Here is a 20924-nt window from a genome sequence, read left to right as displayed (position 1 = left end):
GATTCTTAGAGAATGGGGGTGTGAGAGGGGAGGTAAGACCCCTTCAGTCCTAGAAACTTTTACTTTCCCTTTAAGCTTTGTGCCCCGCAGCTTCGCAAACATTTTTGCCAAAAGCAGTGTTGATTTTGGGACTTAAAAGACCAAGTGGAACCTTCCCTTCTTGATTAGTCCTTTTTCTGAGCCATTCATAAATGCTCTGCTGAGGACTATAGAGTGGAAGCTGCCTTTCAACAATCAAGTTGCAAGCATTCTAATTCTGGGACCTGAAAGGTCTGGGTTCTAGTTTCTTAGGTCTTTCCTGTTAAATGATCTTCCACAAATTATTTCCCCATTATGGGGTCTCAAGTTTTCTTTTCTGTAAAATAAAAAACTTGGGCCAGAACCTGAAGCTGCTTTCCAGTTCTAATATAATATTTTGTAGGTTTGGGGAAGGGAATGGTTTATCTCTTTGCTTTGAGGACCTTTCTACTCCCATCACCAGTGTGGTTGTCAGTGTGAAGAAAAGTCCTACCTTTGCACTTCATTAATCAAGAACATTAGTTAAAACAGGAAGTGACCAAATGGCCTGCTTTCTTGGGGGGTTGAGCAAAACATTCCAGGAAAGTCCATTTAAATACTGAATAAATTGTTCCTTCAGGCTTGTGTTCTGAAACTGCATTTCCCCAAGAGGAATGTTTTATCCTCATATAACTTCTGCCTAAGCAGACTTAGTGATGTTTGCTTGAGGTGCAAAAAAATTCTGTATTACTAATTGAAAAATATTAATTTAAATGCTCTATCATCTATTTTTTCCTTTCTTTTTAAACTGAGATCTTACTCACTTTTTTCCCACATAATAATAATTTTCAAATATATATCTATATATGTATCTCACCTCCCAGTGAGTTACTTCCTGGTAACAAAGAAAAATTGTTAAATAAATCCAATATAAACCTCTAAATCTGATAATATACGAGACACTCTGCTGCCATAAAAACTCCGAGAAAAGGAAGAAGGGGGATTTCCTCATTTTTTTCTTCAGGGCCAAGACTAATTATTACAATTATATATGTCTGCTATATTTTAATGCCATATTATCAATTTTCCTTGTGAATTCTGGATTTATGTTCTCTTTTTAATCTATGGCTCATTGGAAAAAAGATACATGAAAAGCTAACAATAAAATATTTAATTTGTTGCCGCTTCATAGTAAAATTTAATTTTTTTAAACCCATGATATCAACTAACACAAGGTCATGACAAATGATCGATTTGTGATGTACTGATAGGAATCATTAAAAAAAAAAAAAAAGAAAAGAAAGATCATGGGCATCTTATTTTATTAATTCACTCTTTAGTTAAGCATTTACATTTTTAATAATTTATTACAATCCTTTTGCATAGGTAAATAGGTTTTCTTAGTGCTATAAGAAAACATGGAAATGGACAAGTTAGGAAATTCATTCTACTACTTTCACAAAACAATTACACTTAACTCTCTATGATGACTTGTATTCTCAAAACTCCTACTTCTACCACTGCTTTATTTTTCTAATCCCTTAAAACAAAATTCGGTTTAGTCTTCAACTTTGCAAAAAATACTTTTTCTAGTACATTTTACCTTGAAGTATATCTCCAAAAGCATGACCTTAAAAGGAAGAAAATTTCTTAAAATAATTCTATAGATAAATAATAAATGACTGTTAAACCTGAGCTTGAGGTCTTTTGTCACTGGGTCAATTGCTGTTAAGAGTAAAACTCTTTATCACACTCATTTCAGCATCCCATGAAATGCAATTCTATAGCTGTCATGGTAATTTTAAAATGATGGTTTATATTTGATTCAAGACTATTTCTTATAAAATATAACTAAAAACAGATAAAGGTGACATATTGGGAATATTGTTATATAAATTTCATTTGAAATTTCCCTCTGAACTCCAGAGGTAGATTATTTTAGTGCAATACAGCTAAGTTTTCAATTTCCTGAGTTAATGGAGAAGCATCATAGTTGAAACGGAAAAGAGGGAAATATTCTAGTCATCTAGTTTTAAGTTATGGCACTGGGCTATACAGCAAGACAGCTTATTATGGATACTGAGGTTAGTGTCAGACCCAGGGGTCTTTTTAAAAGGAACACCCAGGGAAATTTGCTAAAAACAATTTTTTTTTCATCTGCCTTCTTTATTTCACTGTCACTCTATCACAGAGAATAAGAATGGGCCTTCACTGGAAATAAGGGGGTGGTCCCTTTCCCCAAAGCTATGGCATGATAACTTCATAGTGGGAAGGCATATCTAAGGAGGTGGTGAAGTTCTTTGTTGGGAATGCAGTGGACAGAGTGGAGCATTACTGAATAAGGAGAATGATAGAAAGGAAATAAACAAACAGGGAGTTGTACAAAGCATTGTAAACAGTATTGATTGAGCCTTCTTCAAAAAATTTTTTAACCAGTTGCATAAATTGAACCAACACAATCAAGGGGTATTGATGAAAACCTGAGTCAGTCTTTAGAAACTGCAAAAATATTGACACTGTAGTTTCTGTTGTTAGTATAAAGGCTCTGTTCCCAAAATTTACTGTTCTTATAAAAAAAAGTATAGCTTAACAAAATGGTTAACAAAAAAATCACATATTTTAAAGTTGCTTATATTGATTTATTGCTAGTTTTTAGTGTTACTCTTCAATGTACTATTAAAAATAATGAGAATTTTTTTCAGATTTTCAACAACTTTTAAAAAGAACTTGGGACACAAAGATGAATACTGAAAATATGAATGAACAGAATGCAAATATAGGACTATTGTCCAAAGGGCTGTTTATCCTAATCTGGATTAAATCAACCAAGAGATAATTAAACTACAAAGTTAATGAACAAAGATTATCATGTTAATTTAAGAGCTTTTTCAATCATTATAAAAACTGTTCATCTTGACAAAGAAAAACCTTCAAAACGCCATTAACAGAGCCACAAATATTTACTACTGTACTGTATTTCTAGAAATGATTTACAGTCTGTATTTTCATTGCCTCCTTAGGCCAAGAGTAACAGTCAGGTCGAATCTGATCATAATCAGTGCTGTAAACCTTAGAACGGACAAATGCTTCTTTATCTTGGGGTTCAGGGTAGACAGTGGCTGATTTATCATGGTAGGATACTTCCACGATCTGGAAATACAATAAAGTATACACATATATTAATAAACATATTGAATTTAAAGGAGTAACTAGTTGCATAGTGTAGTATATTATATTCATTATGGAATCACAATGTATCAATGAGCAATTCAGGAATCAAACATTACTCAGACATCAAAAGACATTGTCAGATCAGAATCTATCAGAATCCAAATTTGTCAGAATACAACATATACTAAGTCCTTCTCTGTCTCTCTTTTTCTTATATACAGGGAGATCAATCTCCTCTGACCTAACATAGAAAACAATCTTTTCCTAAGTGTTTTATGATGATTTTTCATGATATGTAGCTTTTATAGATAGAAAAGTATTATATTTTTATTAAGTCAGATAGGTTTGGATAGGAATATTCTAGTTATTATTATGAAAGTAAAAACTGTAAGAGAAAATAGCCAAATCGTTAATCTGGCATAAGGATTATTATATAATTACTAGAATAAATTATGCCCTTATATTACAATAATTAATAACTGATCCTTCTTGTTTGGCAGCTTATACCAATCCCAGTTTTTCCTGAAATTTGCTAGCCTGTCTTCAAACGTGAAATGCCTGTTAGTCACTGATGTATCTGAATAGTTCTGCAATTTCTAATTTTAAATTTCAAAATACTCTTTCTATCCAAAGAGTTTACCTTCCAGTACTCTTTTTTTTTCATGCTAAACGAATCTATTCCTCATTGATACAGTGACAATTAGTTTCTCAATCTGTTCTTTCAGAACATTTGATTCAACCAACATTATGGAATATGGAAACCACTGTTCCTGCATTCCCAACCCATTTTATGGGATGACAATTATTTTTTTAAATGACAGAGTTCCTGACCTCATAGAGCTATTAACTGTGAGTAGGAGATTAAGCTTGAGGGTAAAGATAAGATGTACACAAATAACTATTAAGTTTGAATATTTATGTCCAACCATCATCACCCTTCTGGCTTCATTTGTTGCCTGTGAAGCAGAGACTCAATGTTACTAATTTCAATCTTAGATTTGTTAATATCCTATACTATTGGCTGTTATGAGCTATCATTTCCATCTTATCAAATCCCAAACCAAGTTTGTCCCCATTTTCCCACTTTCTCATTTGCAATATAGAAAACATTACTAGAATTGTTCCAAAATACTGTCAATATTAACTTCATTATTGCACACTACTGCTGACTAGTTGACTCCCCATCATAAACCTGAAATGGCTGGTTTAAATCTTTCTTGAACTTAGCATGTTTCCATCCCTATTTCTAATGTACTCTTAAAAGAAACCTTTTTTTTTTTATTATATGAAGAAAATCTATAAGAGATTAATCACATCTTCCTCACTGTCCCAGATTTTCTCAAATTTCACTTATTCTCTCTTTCTTCCTTCTCATCTCTGGGCTGGAAAAGATGAAGTCTTCATCATTTAAAAGGGTAACCCCTCCAGCTATGCTTTTCTGAATCAATAACTTTCCACTTCCTTCAGATTGTTTCATTTCTTTCTGCTAGGTTCAATCTTCATTGATTCCTCTGTATACAAAAATACTTAAGTCTTTACTATCCTAAAAAAACCAAACTCTCCAAACTTCCTTGGCCATATGAATTCTTCTACAGAAATAATAGCTGGCATTTACATACTTTTCTAAGACTATAGAGAACAGAGTAATATGGAATAAATCTGAAAAGCTAACTGTATCCAGATGGTGAAAGGCTTTACAAGTCAAACAAGAGGAGTTTGTATCTTATCTTGGGTTAAAAGGAAGAATTGGAGCTTTTTGGATATGGAATTGGCAAAGCAGGACCTGTTTTTTAGGAAAATCATTTTAGCAGCTACTTGGAAGATGACTTGGAGATGGGAATGACTAGAGCCTGGGAGAACAATTAGAAGTCTATTGCAGTAGTGCATACAAGAATGATGAGGACTTGAGTTAGTATAGAGAAAAGGGAGCAATATAAGGTATATTATAAAGGCTTCTTGGCAAATTATTAAATATTAAATGAGAGGAGCGTATAAAAAATTAATCCAAGGCTATGAGTATACCCTTTGATGCAATAATTCTACTAGTAGACCTATAACCCTTAAAAAAAAAAATCAAAGAAATAGGCAAAGGAAGCATTTATACAAAATGTTCACAAAAGATCTTTTTGGTAGTGATAAAGAAACTATGGAATTGTCCATCAATTAGAGAATGGCTTAACAAATTATAATACACAAGTATAATTTAATATCATTGTGCCATAAGAAATAATGAAATGGACAGTTTCAGAAAAACTTGTATGAACTGATGCAAAGTGAATAGAACCAAAAAAGAACAACTTATATAATGAAAACAATGCAGTAATGATTCTTGATGGGTTTTTTTTTTTTTTTTTGGGGGGGGCAAAGCAAGTGGGGGTTAAATGACTTGCCAGGGTCTCACAGCTAGTAAGTACTAAGTATCTGAGGCTGCATTTGAACTCAGATCCTCCTGACTTCAGATTGGTGCTCCATCCACTGTGACATCCAGCTTCCCCAGCACTGATTATTCTTGATTCCAGAAGACTTATAACGAAGTGTACTTTCTTGACAATAGGTGATGGGATCAAGATATAGAATGAACTTTATGTTTTTGCATGTGGTCCATATAGAAATTTGTTTTGCTTGACTATGCATATTTGTTACAAGTCTGTTTGTAAACCACCCCAAAATTCTCCAATGGAGAAGAGAGGGAGTTGGTAGGAAGAGAAAATACTTGATCATTTTAGGTTGAAAAATTAAACAAAAAAAAAGGAATCAGGTGCCAGATTGTTCAGGATAGTAATTATTAGGCTGATAAATTTGTATTTATAGTTGATGATTCTTGAGCATGAGAGTGACATAGTCATACTGACATTCATAAGGAATGTTATTTTAAGTATATATACGGATGGGAAAGAATAAAGAATAAAAGCAAGGGAAATCAATTTAGGGGGTTGTTAAAATAGTCTAAGTGAGAGATAAAGAAGCAGGAAGATGTGTGTGTACTTTTTTTTTAATGACCAGATTTAATTTATGAAGGGAGATAGAAAGGGAGAGGTTTTACCTTCACTGCAATTTTCAAGGAAACCTCTTGAATGGTATTCAAAGGAGGATAGAGACGACCCTCTTCCAAGTGTTTATTCGACACTTCTTGAGCTATAACCTAGAAATAAAATGGAAAAACACTGAATTTTTAGCCATCCAAGATAATTTGTGATCCATAATGGAAATTCTGTAAAGTAAACAAACACTTGTTAAGTGTTTAGGTCTCAGAAACTTGAAGATTTGGTGCTACAAATAATAGCAATATTAGTGAATCATACTGCCTAACATTTCAGCTCATAAAGTAGGCTTTTATTACAACAGTATGAGTGATGGGTGTGGGTGTGAGGAGCTTGGAAATAGCAACTTAATTCATATGAATAATATTTGCCTAAACCATTTTTGAGTACAATTTAATATCTTTTTGAATTTCCAAACATGAATCTAATATAAAGAATATTTATAGATTAAACTAGACTAAAAAAAACCCTAGATAGAGGTTCTTAACCTCTTTTGTGTAATGGAACTCCTTTGCAGTTAAAGAACACTATGGGTTCCTTCTTACAGTAATGTTTTAAATGACTAAAACAAAGTACATAGGATTACAAAGGAAATCAATTATGCAGTCTATAGACAGGAAAACTGGGATCATGTTCAGTCTAATAGCTAGTATACTAAATCTAGTAATTTCAAAGGAGTAGTGAGCATAAATAATATTTCTGGATATTTGCAACAACTGTAATGTGATACAAAAATATCTATGATTTCTATTGTTGACTAAGTCACAGGTACTGCTAATACTACTATGATTTATTAACTACATTCATAATTGAAGGGAATGATAAATTTCAGTTAGTAGTTAAAAAGTGGTTAAAAAGCAGGAAGTGGCAGTCTTGTGCTAATTTGGGTGGGATATTTCAGATGAATTGTAAAGGGGGAAGAAGCTCCACAAAGAGGTAGAAATCAGTCAGAAGGGTTCCTTCATTATAACATTAATTATAATTATAACATAAATTATAAATCTGTAATTATATAAAAATATATATAAGTAAATGTTCTGGCCAATGAGAGCGAAGTGCTGGGAGCATGCTTGTTTGGTGACCCTTTGGAAGGGCTCGCCAACGTGACCCTGTCATCAGGCCCCAGTGCTCTTCTTCCCCTCTCCACCTGCCTGCTCCCCAAGCTTCGTTGAAGACAAAGCTCAAATGACACTTTCTCAATCCCTCCTCATTCCAGACACTGTTCTTCAAGTATTTTCTAGCTGAGATTACTTTCCCTTTATACAGATTTACAGTGTTTATATCTTATATGTATATAATTAATTGCCTGCTTTCCAGTCCATCTGACTATGAACTCTTTGAAGGTAGAAGTCATGTTTTGGCTTTTTTTGTAACCCCAGAGCTCAGCACAGAGCCTGGGATACAGTAAAGATTTAATAAATGCCCATTGACAGAGTGACTGGAGCAGCACTTCTTTTCCAGGACAGAGTATTCATTGGCCGGTATCACTGTTAGACAATACATTTCAAGTCATATATAATGAGGAATCTAGAGTGGTAACAGCAGAAATGAAAAAGAGATATTCAAGACGAATTCAACAGCCTGTAGGGGAATTTATTATCACATTTTACTTTTTATATCTTCAATTAATATCATATATACTTCTTATAAAGCTACAGCTACTTTGTGCCAAGCAAAAACCATTAATTTGCCATTCAACTAACTAACACATTTCTGGTGATATGATGCAATATTCAGAAATATTGACTATTAAACTGCTGCCAAAGCATGGCATGGTTCACCATGCTCATAAAATGGACATCTATTAGGGAGAGAAGGGAATAAATAAACATTTATATAGAGCTGTGTTAAGCCCATTACAAATATCTCATCTGATCCTCACAACAATCCTGAAAGGTAAGTACTATTATTACCCCCATTTCTCAGTTGAGGAAAATGAGGCAAATAGACGTTAAAATGATGTATAACTCAGGGATACAAATTTAATAAATGTCTGAACCCAAATTTGGATGCCAGTCTTCCTGGTTCCAGGTTCAGAGTTATATCCATTGTACTACCTACCTACTTCTATATATGTATAGTATGTATGTATGTATGTATGTATGTATATCATCCATCCATCCATCCATCCATCTATGCATCCGTTCATTCGTCCGTCCGTCCTTCCATTTGTCTATCATCTATCTATCAATCAATCATATCAGGTATAAATTCAGAGCCCCTAAAAACATTTCATTAAAATCCTTCTTTGATAAGCTGGAGATAAATAACTCTTAACAAAGAACAGTCCACTCCTCTCCTGGGGCCTTAGCAGGGAGGGTTGTTTGGCACTTCCACATAACCGATACCTACAGAATGAGTAACTTCACTAGAATTCATTAAGAATCTAATGACCACCTAACATGAACTCAACATTGTCCCTTGTTCTACAGGAGAAACAAGAGAAGCACTTTAGAATGATGTTTTTAGTTTGTTTGTTTTTTTAGAGGAAGAGAGGCTGTTTTTTAGAATGATGTTTTTAGCTTAAGTGTCAATTTGAGATTTACATGAAGCAATTAGAAGACAATTCCGAACAGATTCTAAGTACCAAAAATGTATAGTACAAATAAAGAATAAACAAACAGACAAAAGAGCAGCTCAAGGTTGCATGTGTTAGACAAGTCTTAATGAAGAAGTGAGGACTTAAGCTTGGCTTTGTTAACTTTGATAATGATGGATACAGTCTAGATGAAGGTATATACATGTAGAAAAACAAATAACATAACTGAAGGTTCAGAAAAAATAGTAGAACCATAATCATATCATTGCAATATATCATGAAGAAGGGCCTTGGAAATCTAGTGTAGCACTTCATTTTACAGATAAAGTAAATGAGGTACAGAGAGGTTAAAAAATAACATAAGGTCACACAGCTAGCTGGTGATCTAATGATTTAGCAGGAGAAGCCAGGTATCCCAGATCATAATCTAGTATTCTAACTTTTCATTACCCTTTACCTCCCTGAGTGAACATGGAGTATTTAGGGTATAGTAAAGAAACTGGACTGAATGGAAAAACTTTTAGATAAACACTGGGAGATAAAATGGGATCACTTAATAGTGTAGGGGCCAGAATACCAAAGGCTTTGAATGCCAAGACTCTATTTAGATTTAATGGCAGATATATGGAGATGTTTTAGGAAGATTATTCCTAAGGGTAGTGTGTTTAATGGATCCAAGAAAGAGGGGCTGTTAAAATAAAATAAGTTATGTCTATTTGAGTAATCTAGCACTAAGGTGATATGGGCCTGGACTAAGATGGTAGCAATGTGAATGGAAAGAAAAGGCTAAAACAAGAAATTCTGGAAAGGGCTGACAAGATTGCATATGAAAGAAAAGGTTGGAAACTAATATGGCAGAAACTAGGCATTGATCCATACTTAACGCCGTACACCAAGATAAGGTCAAAATGGGTTCATGACCTAGGCATAAAGAATGAAATTATTAATAAATTAGAGGAACATAGGATAGTTTATCTCTCAGACCTGTGGAAGGGGAAGGTCTTTATGACCAAAGCAGAACTAGAGATCATTACTGATCACAAAATAGAAAATTTCGATTATACCAAACTGAAAAGTTTTTGTACAAAAAAACTAATGCAGACAAGATTAGAAGGGAAGCAATAAACTGGGAAAATATTTTTACAGTCAAAGGTTCTGATAAAGGCCTCATTTCCAAAATATATAGAGAATTAACTCTAATTTATAAAAAATCATGCCATTCTCCAATTGAAAAATGGTCAAAGGATATGAACAGACAATTCTCAGATGAAGAAATTGAAACTATTTCTAGTCATATGAAAAGATGCTCCAAGTCATTATTAATCAGAGAAATGCAAATTAAGACAACTCTAAGATACCACTACACACCTGTCAGATTGGCTAAGATGACAGGAAAAAATAATGATGATTGTTGGAGGGGATGGGGAAAACTGGGACATTGATCATTATTGGTGGAGTTGTGAATGAATCCAACCATTTTGGAGAGTAGTTTGGAACTATGCTCAAAAAGTTATCAAACTGTGCATACCCTTTGATCCAGCAGTGTTACTACTGGGATTATATCCCAAAGAGATTATAAAGAAGGGAAAGGGACCTGTATGTGCACGAATGTTTGTGGCAGCCCTTTTGTAGTGGCTAGAAACTGGAAACTGAATGGATGTCCATCAGTTGGAGAATGGCTGAATAAATTGTGGTATATGAAAATTATGGAATATTACTGTTCTGTAAGAAATGACCAACAGGATGATTTCAGAAAGGCCTGGAGAGACTTAACAACTGATGCTGAGCGAAATGAGCAGGACCAGGAGATCATTATATACTTCAACAACAATACTAGATGATGACAGTTCTGATGGATCAGGCCATCCTCAGCAACAGATCAACCAAATCATTTCTAATGGAGCAGTAATGAACTGAACTAGCTATGCCCAGAAAAATAACTCTGGGAGATGACTAAAACCATTACATTAAATTCCTAATCCCTATATTTATACACACATGCATTTTGATTTCCTTCACAAGCTAATTGTACAATAATTCAGAGTCTGATTCTTTTGTACAGCAAAATAATGTTTTGGTCATGTATACTTATTGTGTATCTAAGTTATATTTTAATATATTTAACATCTAACTGGTCATCCTGCCATCTAGGGAGGGGTGGAAGTGTTAAGAGGTGAAAAATTGGAACAAGAGGTTTGGCAATTGTTAATGCTGTAAAGTTATCCATGTATATATCCTGTAAATAAAAGGCTATTAAATAAAAATAAAAAAAAAAAAAAAAAAGAAAGAAAAGGAGGAAAATTCAAGATAGCTAAGGTTTTGATCCTTAGATCACTGGAAAAAATAGTAATGCTATTAAAAGACACGAAAATTGGGAGTGGAAACCAGTTTGAGAGGAAGATGATGAATTTGGTTTTGGATAAGATAAGTTTGAAGTAATTCTAAGATGTTTATTTGGAAATATCTGTAAGGCAGCTGAAAATAATAGACAGAAACATAAATGAAAAAATATGACTATACAGAGATATCACCACTATAAGTAATAGGTAAAGACATAAGAATAGAGGAGATTTCAGAAAAGAGTTCAGGATTAAGTCTCTTAGACTACACAGTTAAGGGATGAGGAAAAAGGAATCTATATACTGATCAGAAAAGTAGGTCAAATTTAAACAAATTTTCATTATATTATAGCAAACAAGAGAGGGCAATTTCTAACTAGAGTTGGCCAATAGTATTTTAAAAAAGCAGAATGCATGCAGCAGAAGATAGAAAATATGAGACAGGAATAGTGATGAAAAGATAAGATTATACAGAGCAAAGTAGGACTCTAGGGAGCTAATCAAATTCATATATTGGTTTATTTTAACTTAGTTCCTTTTGGTATTATTATTACCTCTTTTTAAGGGCATCAAATTTGGGCAATCAAACAATCACTAGAGGGAGCCAGAGTGATTTAGGATAAAAAAAAAAAAATCCACTGATTATGGAACTCGAAGACTTTTTTTTTTCCTTTTCCTGGTAAGAGAACTGTTATAAACAGACAATGATTCTATTTTCCTTAATGTAAGAAGAGCATGGAAAAAAATTATTTTGAATTTGAACATCTGCTTATATTTAATATATTTTGCTGGGCTAAAGGAACCTCTAAATATCAGATGCCATTCTCCCAGTGCAGTTCAGGAAAAGCCAGGAACACTCTTTCTTCCAGACATCTACTGCCACAGGGCAGTTTCAGTCACTGAAACTCTTCTGTTCTGGGAAGGGCAGGCTACTGGATACAGAAAGACTTATGCAAATATAATTTCTATTCATAACAACATTTTATATGATAAGAAATATAATGATGATTAATTCCAATTTAATTAAGTTTAATTATGATTTGTACTTGTAGGGCATTCTTAAGTTAAAAAATTACTTCCTCAAGTTTTTAGTTTGTAAAATATATTAAAGCATGAGAACATGAAATAGGTAAAAATTTTGCTTTTGAAAAACTCATTATTCTGAAAAGATATGCTGTGTGGTACAAAGAAAAGTTTTTTTTGGACTTGGAATTGAAATACCTAGAACACTGATTCTTATACTTTCTAGCTGTGTGAAGGAAGTGTTAGGTAAGCTAGTCACTCAGTACACTTCATAATCATACCTCAGCTGTAGTAAGAAAGATTTTATCAGTGATGTGCTTCAATCCGCATGCTATAACACCAAGAGCTACTCCAGGAAACACATAAGAATTGTTGCCTTGACCAGGATAGAAGGTGCGACCATCTGGAAGAGTGACAGGATCAAAAGGGCTGCCACTTGCAAAAATTCCACGTCCCTGGAATAGGAAAAAAATAAAGCATTTTCAAGAAAACAGTGTATGTTTTAAAGTAAAGTATAATAGAGCTATCTTGTGGCCATAATCAGTATTTTAGCAGAGAAAGTTAATGTTTTTGGGGTTTTTTTAATTGCACCTTCACAAAGAAAGTTGGGCAGATTTCCATAATGTCACTGTACTAAATTCAAGGGTCAGATGTGTAGCATTTGACATTAGGAGCTGACCTGGGAATTGTGTCAATTGTTCATGGTGCCAGTACACACTTAAAGAGTAATGACATTTTCTTAAAGCAATGACCGCACCACACATTAAGTTTCTATCAATCAAGAAGTCTATTTCACAAAACAAAACCCTCCAAGATTCATTCATTCATTTATTTAGATTTTTTTGGACTAAGTGAAATAGATTTTTGCCTCATTTCTTACATAGCCTTAATCAATGGGTGAGGCTTCAGTCAAACTGAGACCTGCTAAAGACCTTAGCTTAGAAAGGCCCAGGTCTTCTATTGCATCCTGGGGGCCATCTCCAGTCATCCTGATCTCTGTCTGGCCACTGGAACCGAATGGCTCTGGAGAGGAAAGTGAGGTAGGTGACCTCGCACAGACCTCCCTCACTTAAATTCTGAAATTCACTTCTATGTCAGGATTTCATCTCCCTGATGTCATAGTCCTCTCCAAGAACAAAGGACAAACAACAGATCTTTCAGAATTCTCTCCCTGTAAATATCAGTTTTTGCAATGTGATGTCTTTTTTTTTTTTTTTTAAGCCATAGAACCTAACAATTCAAACTTATTTCAAGAAATAAAAAATTGCAAAGTTGAGAAGTTATTTTTCCAAGTGAGCCTGTATAAGGTAGTATTTTGTTTCATTTGGTAGCATGTTATCAAGGCAAGTTTGGTGACAGATTGAATATCTTTAAGCTTTGGTTACTGCACAAAACTACCAATTGTAAGAAATTTACTGCTATAAATAAATTGAATTGCAGTTCACTAAAAATTACATTTAAAAAAACCTCCAGCAATATGATAACTTTGTGTATAGATTTCAAAACCACCAATATTCAGGAAGAATAGTGGTTTCAAAGGAAACTTGAGAGTCAGAGGCACCATAAAAATTTCTTCATTTGGTTAGCCATCCTCCTCTGACCCACCTATACTCCATCCTGTCCCAGTTACAAGCATTGTTAAAATGGAAGAAGACTTTACCTTCAAACTATCCTTTGGTTTGGTTTATTTACATTTCTATGACTTTAGTAATTTACTTATATATTTATTTTTCAGTTAGTCAACAAACATTTATTTATTAAACAATATATGCCAGGATACATGCCAATATATGCCAGGGGATACAAAGAAAAACTAAAGCGGTTTCTACCCTCTAGTCACTCACATTGTAATTAGGAGACAACATGCAAACAATTAAGTACAAACAAGATATTTATAGAGTAGTGAGAAGGTGATTTCAAAGAGAAGCCACTTGAAGTGGGAGAAAGACCAGGAGTGAACAGAGATAAGGAAGGAGAGCATTCCAAGGATGAGCCAATGAAAAGGCAGAGTTTGGACTTGAAGTGTCATGTATGATTTATACCAAAAGCAACAGGGATTAAGGAATAGGCTGAGGACAACAAGCTGAGAAGTCACCCCTAATCCCATCCCCAGTCTGCTACCATTCTTTGAAGCACAGACTAATTCTTCTCGTCTCATCTTGATAGTTTTTTTTTAAAGAAATAAAAATATAAAATTTATGCAATTCTATAATAACTATTTTTTAAAATTTCTTATTCTTTAATAATAAATTTCCCAGGTTTTTCATTTAAGAATTTTGAAGAAAAAAAGGTCAAATGTTGCTTGAAATGAATGTTACTTTAATTCTCTGAGGCAGTAGAGTAATCAAGAATTTAGAGGCTCATGTATATAGGCTGGCTAAATGGAAGATTAGCTGTCCAAAGTTCCACCCTTGGCATCAAAACCTGAACCTGGGAGGAGAGCTTTTAGCAGAGCAAAAATAAAATTATGGCTTTGTATTGTATATTTCAGTGTTTGGGAACAGCTGGTAAAAGACATCAAAATACTACAGTAAGCAATTGGGAATAGGCTCTTTTTTCCCTCTGATGCAGTTCCAGATTTATGAGTTTATCACATTAGTCAGTGAAATGAAATTAGAAAGATCAAATATCATTGAATTTTACAAAAAGTATTGAATGTCAGGATAAATATCTTATTGCTCCAAGCAATAGATTAGAAAAGCAAGCAACTGCCATCTCAGGCTATGAACTTTTCAATACTTAGAAAAGTATCTTTTGCCTTTTCTTTATTATCATTTCCCAGGACTTATTTACCATTCTAAGATTCTTGGGTCAAACCAAATTTATTTTTCAAAATGCCAGTCTTCCTCCTTTTTTACCTCTGTCATTCGGTAGCACTGCTCTGCAGAACATTCTGCTTTGCTTGTTGGGTTACTTAGAGCAAAAATGATAGGTCGCTCATTGAAGGAAGCCATGTCCTTGAGAATCTGTTCTGTGAAAGCACCACCAATGGCAGCAACTCCTGCGCAAGACACAATGAAAAGGAATGTGATTATTTCAACCATCAAGAACTCATAGGAGTATCTAGAAAAGCAACAAGATGTTTTGTTGTAATTTTCTAGAGTTGACTTAAATAAAATATGAGTCTTTTGTTTTAAACTACCATGATAAAAAGGAAGAGAGAAGTTCATAAGTGTAAATAGTTCTTATTTTAGCTCTTTACACATTCACAATTTTGAACAAAGGGAACATGAAGGAAGCAATCTCATGCCTGTTTTCGCAATGGACATTTTAAAGTTTTATGCTAATTGTCCCAGTAGGACTGAGACAACAACATGTTTCTCTCTTGCTTATGGTTGCATTATGGAAGACATTGAGAAAAGATAAGGGAAAAAATAAGTCCTAGATCTCACTCCAGGTCCTAACAATAACTAGAACTTATAATTCTTTGTGTCAAAGAGCTTATGTTCTAGGTGGATTGTCATGCTTACAGACTGCTAAAGTTATCTGAGACACCTAGTATTTGCAGAAATAAGATGGTAGTATGCAGAAATAAGATGGTACCAAATTGGTATTGGTATTTTCTTAATTTGGTCATTTTTTAAGATGCTATTCTTTAATTGAATGGATGCCCATCAATTGGAGAATGGCTGAATAAATTGTGGTATACGAATGTTATGGCATATTATTGTTCTGTAAGAAATGACCAGCAGGATGATTTCAGAGAGGCTGGAGAGACTTACATGAATTAATGCTAAGTGAAATGAGCAGAACCATGAGCTCATTATGCACTGCCACAACAATATTATATGATGATTAATTCTGATAGAAATGGCTCTCTTCAACAATGAGATGATCCAAATCAGTTCCAATTAATCAGTGATGAACAGAGCCCCCTACACCCAGAGAAAGAACTATGGGAAATGAGTGTGGACCACAACATAGCAATTCCACTCTTTTTGTTATTTTCTGTTTGCATTTTTGTTTTCCTTCTCAGGTTTTTTTTTTGTTTTTTTTTTTTAACCTTCTTTCTAAATCCGATTTTTCTTTCTTTCTTTCTTTCTTTCTTTTTTTTTCCATGTTTGGAGAAGGGACTGATCATTTTATTTTTTAATTTTTTAAAAATAGCTTTTTATTTACAAGTTATATGCATGGGTAAATTTACAGCATTGACAATTGCCAAACCTTTTGTTCCAATTTTTCCCCTCCTTCCCTCCAACCCCTCCCCTAGATGGCAGGATGATCAATACATGTTAAATATGTTAAAGTATAAATTAAATACAAAATAAGTATACATGTCCAAACCGTTATTTTGCTGTACAAAAAGAATCGGACTCTGAAATAGTGTACAATTAGCCTGTGAAGGAAATCAAAAATGCAGGTGGACAAAAATAGAGGTATTGGGAATTCTATGTAATGGTTCTTAGTCTTCTCCCAGAGTTCTTTTGCTGAATGAGCTGGTTCATGGTTCAGTTCATTATTGCTCCATTGGTACTGATTTGGTTCATCTCATTGCTGAAGATGGCCAGGTCCATCAGAATTGATCATCATATAGTATTGTTGTTGAAATAAAATTCGATTTTTCTTGTGCAGCAAGACAACTATATAAATACGTATGTATATATTGTATTTAATATATACTTTAACATATTTAACTTGTGTTGGACTACCTGCCATCTAGGGAAGGGGGTGGGGGGGGAAGAAGGGGGAAAAGTTGGAACAGAAGGTTTTACAAGGGTCAATGTTGAAAAATTATCCATGCATGTTTTTTAAATAAAAAGCTATAATAAAAAATATTTTTAAAAAGATGCTGTTCCTTAAAATGCATTTATAACTTGATTTTTTAATTCTATAAGTTCAGAATTCCATTAAGTAAACTTCTCTTGAGCTCAAGTTAAATACAGCAATATGTTTCTCTAATAAACTGTAAAAACATACACAGTATAAATTCAAATTAAAAAGGGGGGAAAAAAAGTAGTATTACCTATGAGAACAGTTGGCTTTATTTCTCGGACAATCTCTTCAAGGTTATTCATTTCATCATGTTCGTGGACAAATTTCTCTTTTTCACGTGTTAAAAAAGCACGTCCCTAAATAAAACAAATAAAAAGAAATGATAAATCTGCTAAAATGGACATGAATTAAAGTAGCATCATTGTAAGTTACATAATTCATAACCAAGGTTTACATTTGACTTTTCTTTTTCTTCACTATTCGTTTAACTTTTTAATTTTTTTTTGTGGGAGAGGGGCTATAGGGAGGAGGTAATCGAGTTAAGTTACTTGCTCAGAGTCATGCAGCTAGTAAGATATGAGGCCAATTTGAACTCAGGTCTGCCAGATTCCAAGGCTGGTGCTTTATCCACTGCACTACCTAGCTGCTCCTAAAATTCATTTTTCTTTGAGTTCTGAATTCTTTCTGCCCCATTGAAAAGGCACATGATGTGACACCAATTACACATGTAAAATCATGCAAAATGTATTTTCATATAAGCCATATGGCAAAAAAAGAAAAAAAAAAAAAAAAACCCAAAATCAAAAACGCAGAAAAGTATGTTTCAATCTGCTTTCAGATCATCAACTCTCTCTCTGAAGATGAATAGCATTTTTTATCATGAGTGCTTTGGAATTGTCCTGGATTATTGTTTTGATCAGAGTATAATGATCATGATTAATCATCATTGCAATAATATTATCATGTACAGTGTTCTCCTTTCACAGTTCCTACAGGTCTTCCTGGGTTTTTCTGATATCACCACCCTTGCCATTTCTTAAAGCATAATAGTATTCCATCACAACCATAGACCACAGTTTGTTTAGCCATTATCCAATTAGTGGGCATCCCTTTGATTTCCAATTTTTTGCTACCAAAAAAAATAGTTGCTATAACTATTTTTGTACAAACAGGTTCTTTTATCTTTCTTTTAATCTCTTTGTAATATAAAGCACTGGTACTATTGGGTCAAAGCTGTATGCACAGTTTTACAGCGCTTTATTCAATATGTATTTCTCTAATCAGTGTTTTAGAGCACTGTTTCATGTGACTACTGGTAGCTTTGATATCTTCTGAAAATTGTTCATATCATTTGAACATTTAATATTTGGAGAATAGTTCTTATTTTTACAAATCTAGCTTAATACTCTGTATATTTGAGAGGTAAGGCATTTATCAGAGAATTTTTTTGCAAACAATTTCTTCCCACTTTTCTGCTAATTTAAGCTATATTGTTTTTGCTTTTGTTTGTGTAAAACCTTTATAATTTCACTAATCAAAATTATCCATTTAACTTTTTTTGATCTTTTTTAGTCTTGAAGAGTCACTGTCTTCTCAACAATTTGACAGAAAAAATTCCCACGCACCCCTAATTTGCTTATGGAATCAACCTTTATGTTTAAATCATGTCATGTACACTTATGTCTAAGTTATGTCATGTATCCATTTTGACTTTATTTTGATACATGATGTGATATCTTGATTTATGGCTGGTTTCTATTGAAATGCTTTCTAATTTTCTCAGCAATTTTTGTCACCTAATTTGAGTTCTTGACCCCAAAGCTTGGATTTGGGGGTTTATCAAATACTTAGATTATTATGGTTCTCTATTTCTTCGATTATTATGGTTCTCTATTTCTTCGTATTGTGTATAATCTATTCTATTGGTCCATAGTTCTATTTCTTAGCCAGTACTAAATTGTTTTCATGATAACTGCTTCACAACATGGCTTAAAATTGGTACTTCTGTGACATCTTTCTTCACATTTCTATCTCTTGATATTCTTGATCTTTTGTTTTTCCAAATGAATTTTTTTTAAAGCTCTAAAGTAAATCTTTGGTAGTTTGATTGGGATGGCACCAAATAAATATTTGTCATTTTTATTAGACTAGTTTGGCCTACGCATAAGCAATTAATATTTTTGTTAGTATTTAGATTGGTGTGAAATACTTTATAAAAGTGTTCATATAGTCCTTGGGTTTGTCATGGCTGATATACTCCCAAGTATTTTAAATTGTCTGCAGTTATTTTAAATGGAATTTTATCTCTTCCTGCTGTTCAGCTTCCCCCCCTCCCTCCATTATATGGAAACACTGATGATTTACTGGGTTTATCTTATATCTTGTAAAGCTGCTAAAGTTGTTAACTGATACAACTAAATTTTTTAGCTGATTTTCTAGGGTTCTCTAAGTATACTATCACGTAATCTTTAAAGAGTGAGTTTTACTTCTGTGCTTTGTTTTTTCATTTTTTTTTTTTCTCATCTTAATGCTATAGCTAGCATCCCTAACACAGTAACAAATAATACTGGTCATAATGGATATCCCTGCTTCACCTCGGATTTAACTGGAAAACTTCTTATTTCACCGACAGATAATGCCTGTTATTGGTTTTAGATAGATACAACTTATTTTAAGAAAGGCTCCACTGATTCCTAAGCTTTTTAGCATTTAATAGGAATGGTTATTATATTATCAAAGGCTTTTTCTGCATCTAATGGGATAATCTTATAATTTTTGTTATCATTATTGTCAATGTGATCAATTATGCTGATAATTTTCTTAATATTGAACCAGTCTGGTAATCTTGGTATAAATTATACCTGGCCATAATATATAATCTTTGTGATATATTGCTGTAATGTATTTGGTAGTATTTTTTAAATTTTAAAATTTTATTATTTATTTTAAAAATTTTGCATTAATATTAATTAGAAAAATTGACATCTGTTTTTGCTTTCCCTGGTTAAACTATTAAACCTATATTTGTTACATAAAAGGAACTCCATTACTTTTCAAAAGAGTTTAAATTCTGTATTTGAGTATTGAGGCTAATTTTTCCTCTAATGCTTTGTAAAAATTAATTTATAAAACCATCTGGTTCTGGGGATTCTATGGCTTAATTTCTTTTTCTTAGATAATGTAATTTAAATATTTTATTTTCTTCTGATAATCTAGCAATTTGTATTTTTGTAAATATCCATTTCACTTACATAATTTACTTTACTAATATGTTATTGAGCATAATAACTTCCAATAATTACTTTAATTTCATCATCATTAGTGGTACATTTACTCTTTTCATTTTTGATACTACTACTGTGGTCTTTTAAAAAATCAAATTATAATTTGCTTTTTCATGTGCAGAAAGACAATTGTATAAATATTTATGCATATATTAGATTTAACATGTTTAACATATATTGAACTATTTGTTATGTAGGGAAGGGTTGGGGGAAGAAGAGGAAATCAGAACATAATGTTTTGGAAGGGTTAATGTCGAAGAATTATCCATGCATATGTTTTGAAATATAAAAAGCTTTAATAAAAAAAATCAAATTAACCAATGGTCTATCTTTTTATTGTTTCTTTTTTTCTCCCCAAAACTTACCTCCTAATTTTATTTGTTAGTTGAATTGGTGTTTGGTCATTTTTTTCTTAAACTTTCAATTTTATTAATCTCTTCTTTGATTTGCAGGAATTGGGCACTTTAAATTTGTTCTTTTTCTAGGATTTTTGTTGCCTGCTTTTGCAGGGCCAATTCACTGATCTGTTCTTTCTTTTTATTGATATATGCATTTAGAGATAAAAAAAAAATTACCCTTAGTATTACTTTGACTAAACCTAAGAATTTTGAGATGTCTCATTATCATTTTCTTTTTAAAAATTAATTAATTTAAAAAAATAGTTTTTTATTTTCAAAATATATGCAAAGATAGTTTTCTTTCTTTCTTTTTTTTTTATTTAATAGCCTTTTATTTACAGGGTATATGCACAAAGATAGTTTTCAATACTCTTGCAAGACCTCGTATTACAAATATTTTTCTCTCCCTTCTCTTCCCT

The 20924-nt window shown here is 32.9% G+C and overlaps 1 protein-coding gene across 1 annotated transcript in view; it reads right to left on the bottom strand.

Moving 5' to 3' along the window:
* Window positions 1-1316: 1316 nt before the first annotated feature.
* Window positions 1317-20924, bottom strand: part of ME1 (malic enzyme 1) — a 238082-nt gene continuing 218474 nt past the window's right edge. Inside the window, 5 exon segments of the mRNA XM_031964580.1 lie at window positions 1317-3147; window positions 6212-6310; window positions 12392-12565; window positions 14969-15111; window positions 17074-17179. Coding sequence (XP_031820440.1) covers window positions 2977-3147; window positions 6212-6310; window positions 12392-12565; window positions 14969-15111; window positions 17074-17179 — 693 coding nt within the window. The 3' untranslated portion in view covers window positions 1317-2976.

The sequence above is a fragment of the Sarcophilus harrisii genome, chromosome 4 (assembly GCF_902635505.1).
Source record: "Sarcophilus harrisii chromosome 4, mSarHar1.11, whole genome shotgun sequence".
Taxonomy (NCBI): Eukaryota; Metazoa; Chordata; class Mammalia; order Dasyuromorphia; family Dasyuridae; genus Sarcophilus; species Sarcophilus harrisii.
This window is presented reverse-complemented; position numbering and strand designations above follow the sequence as displayed.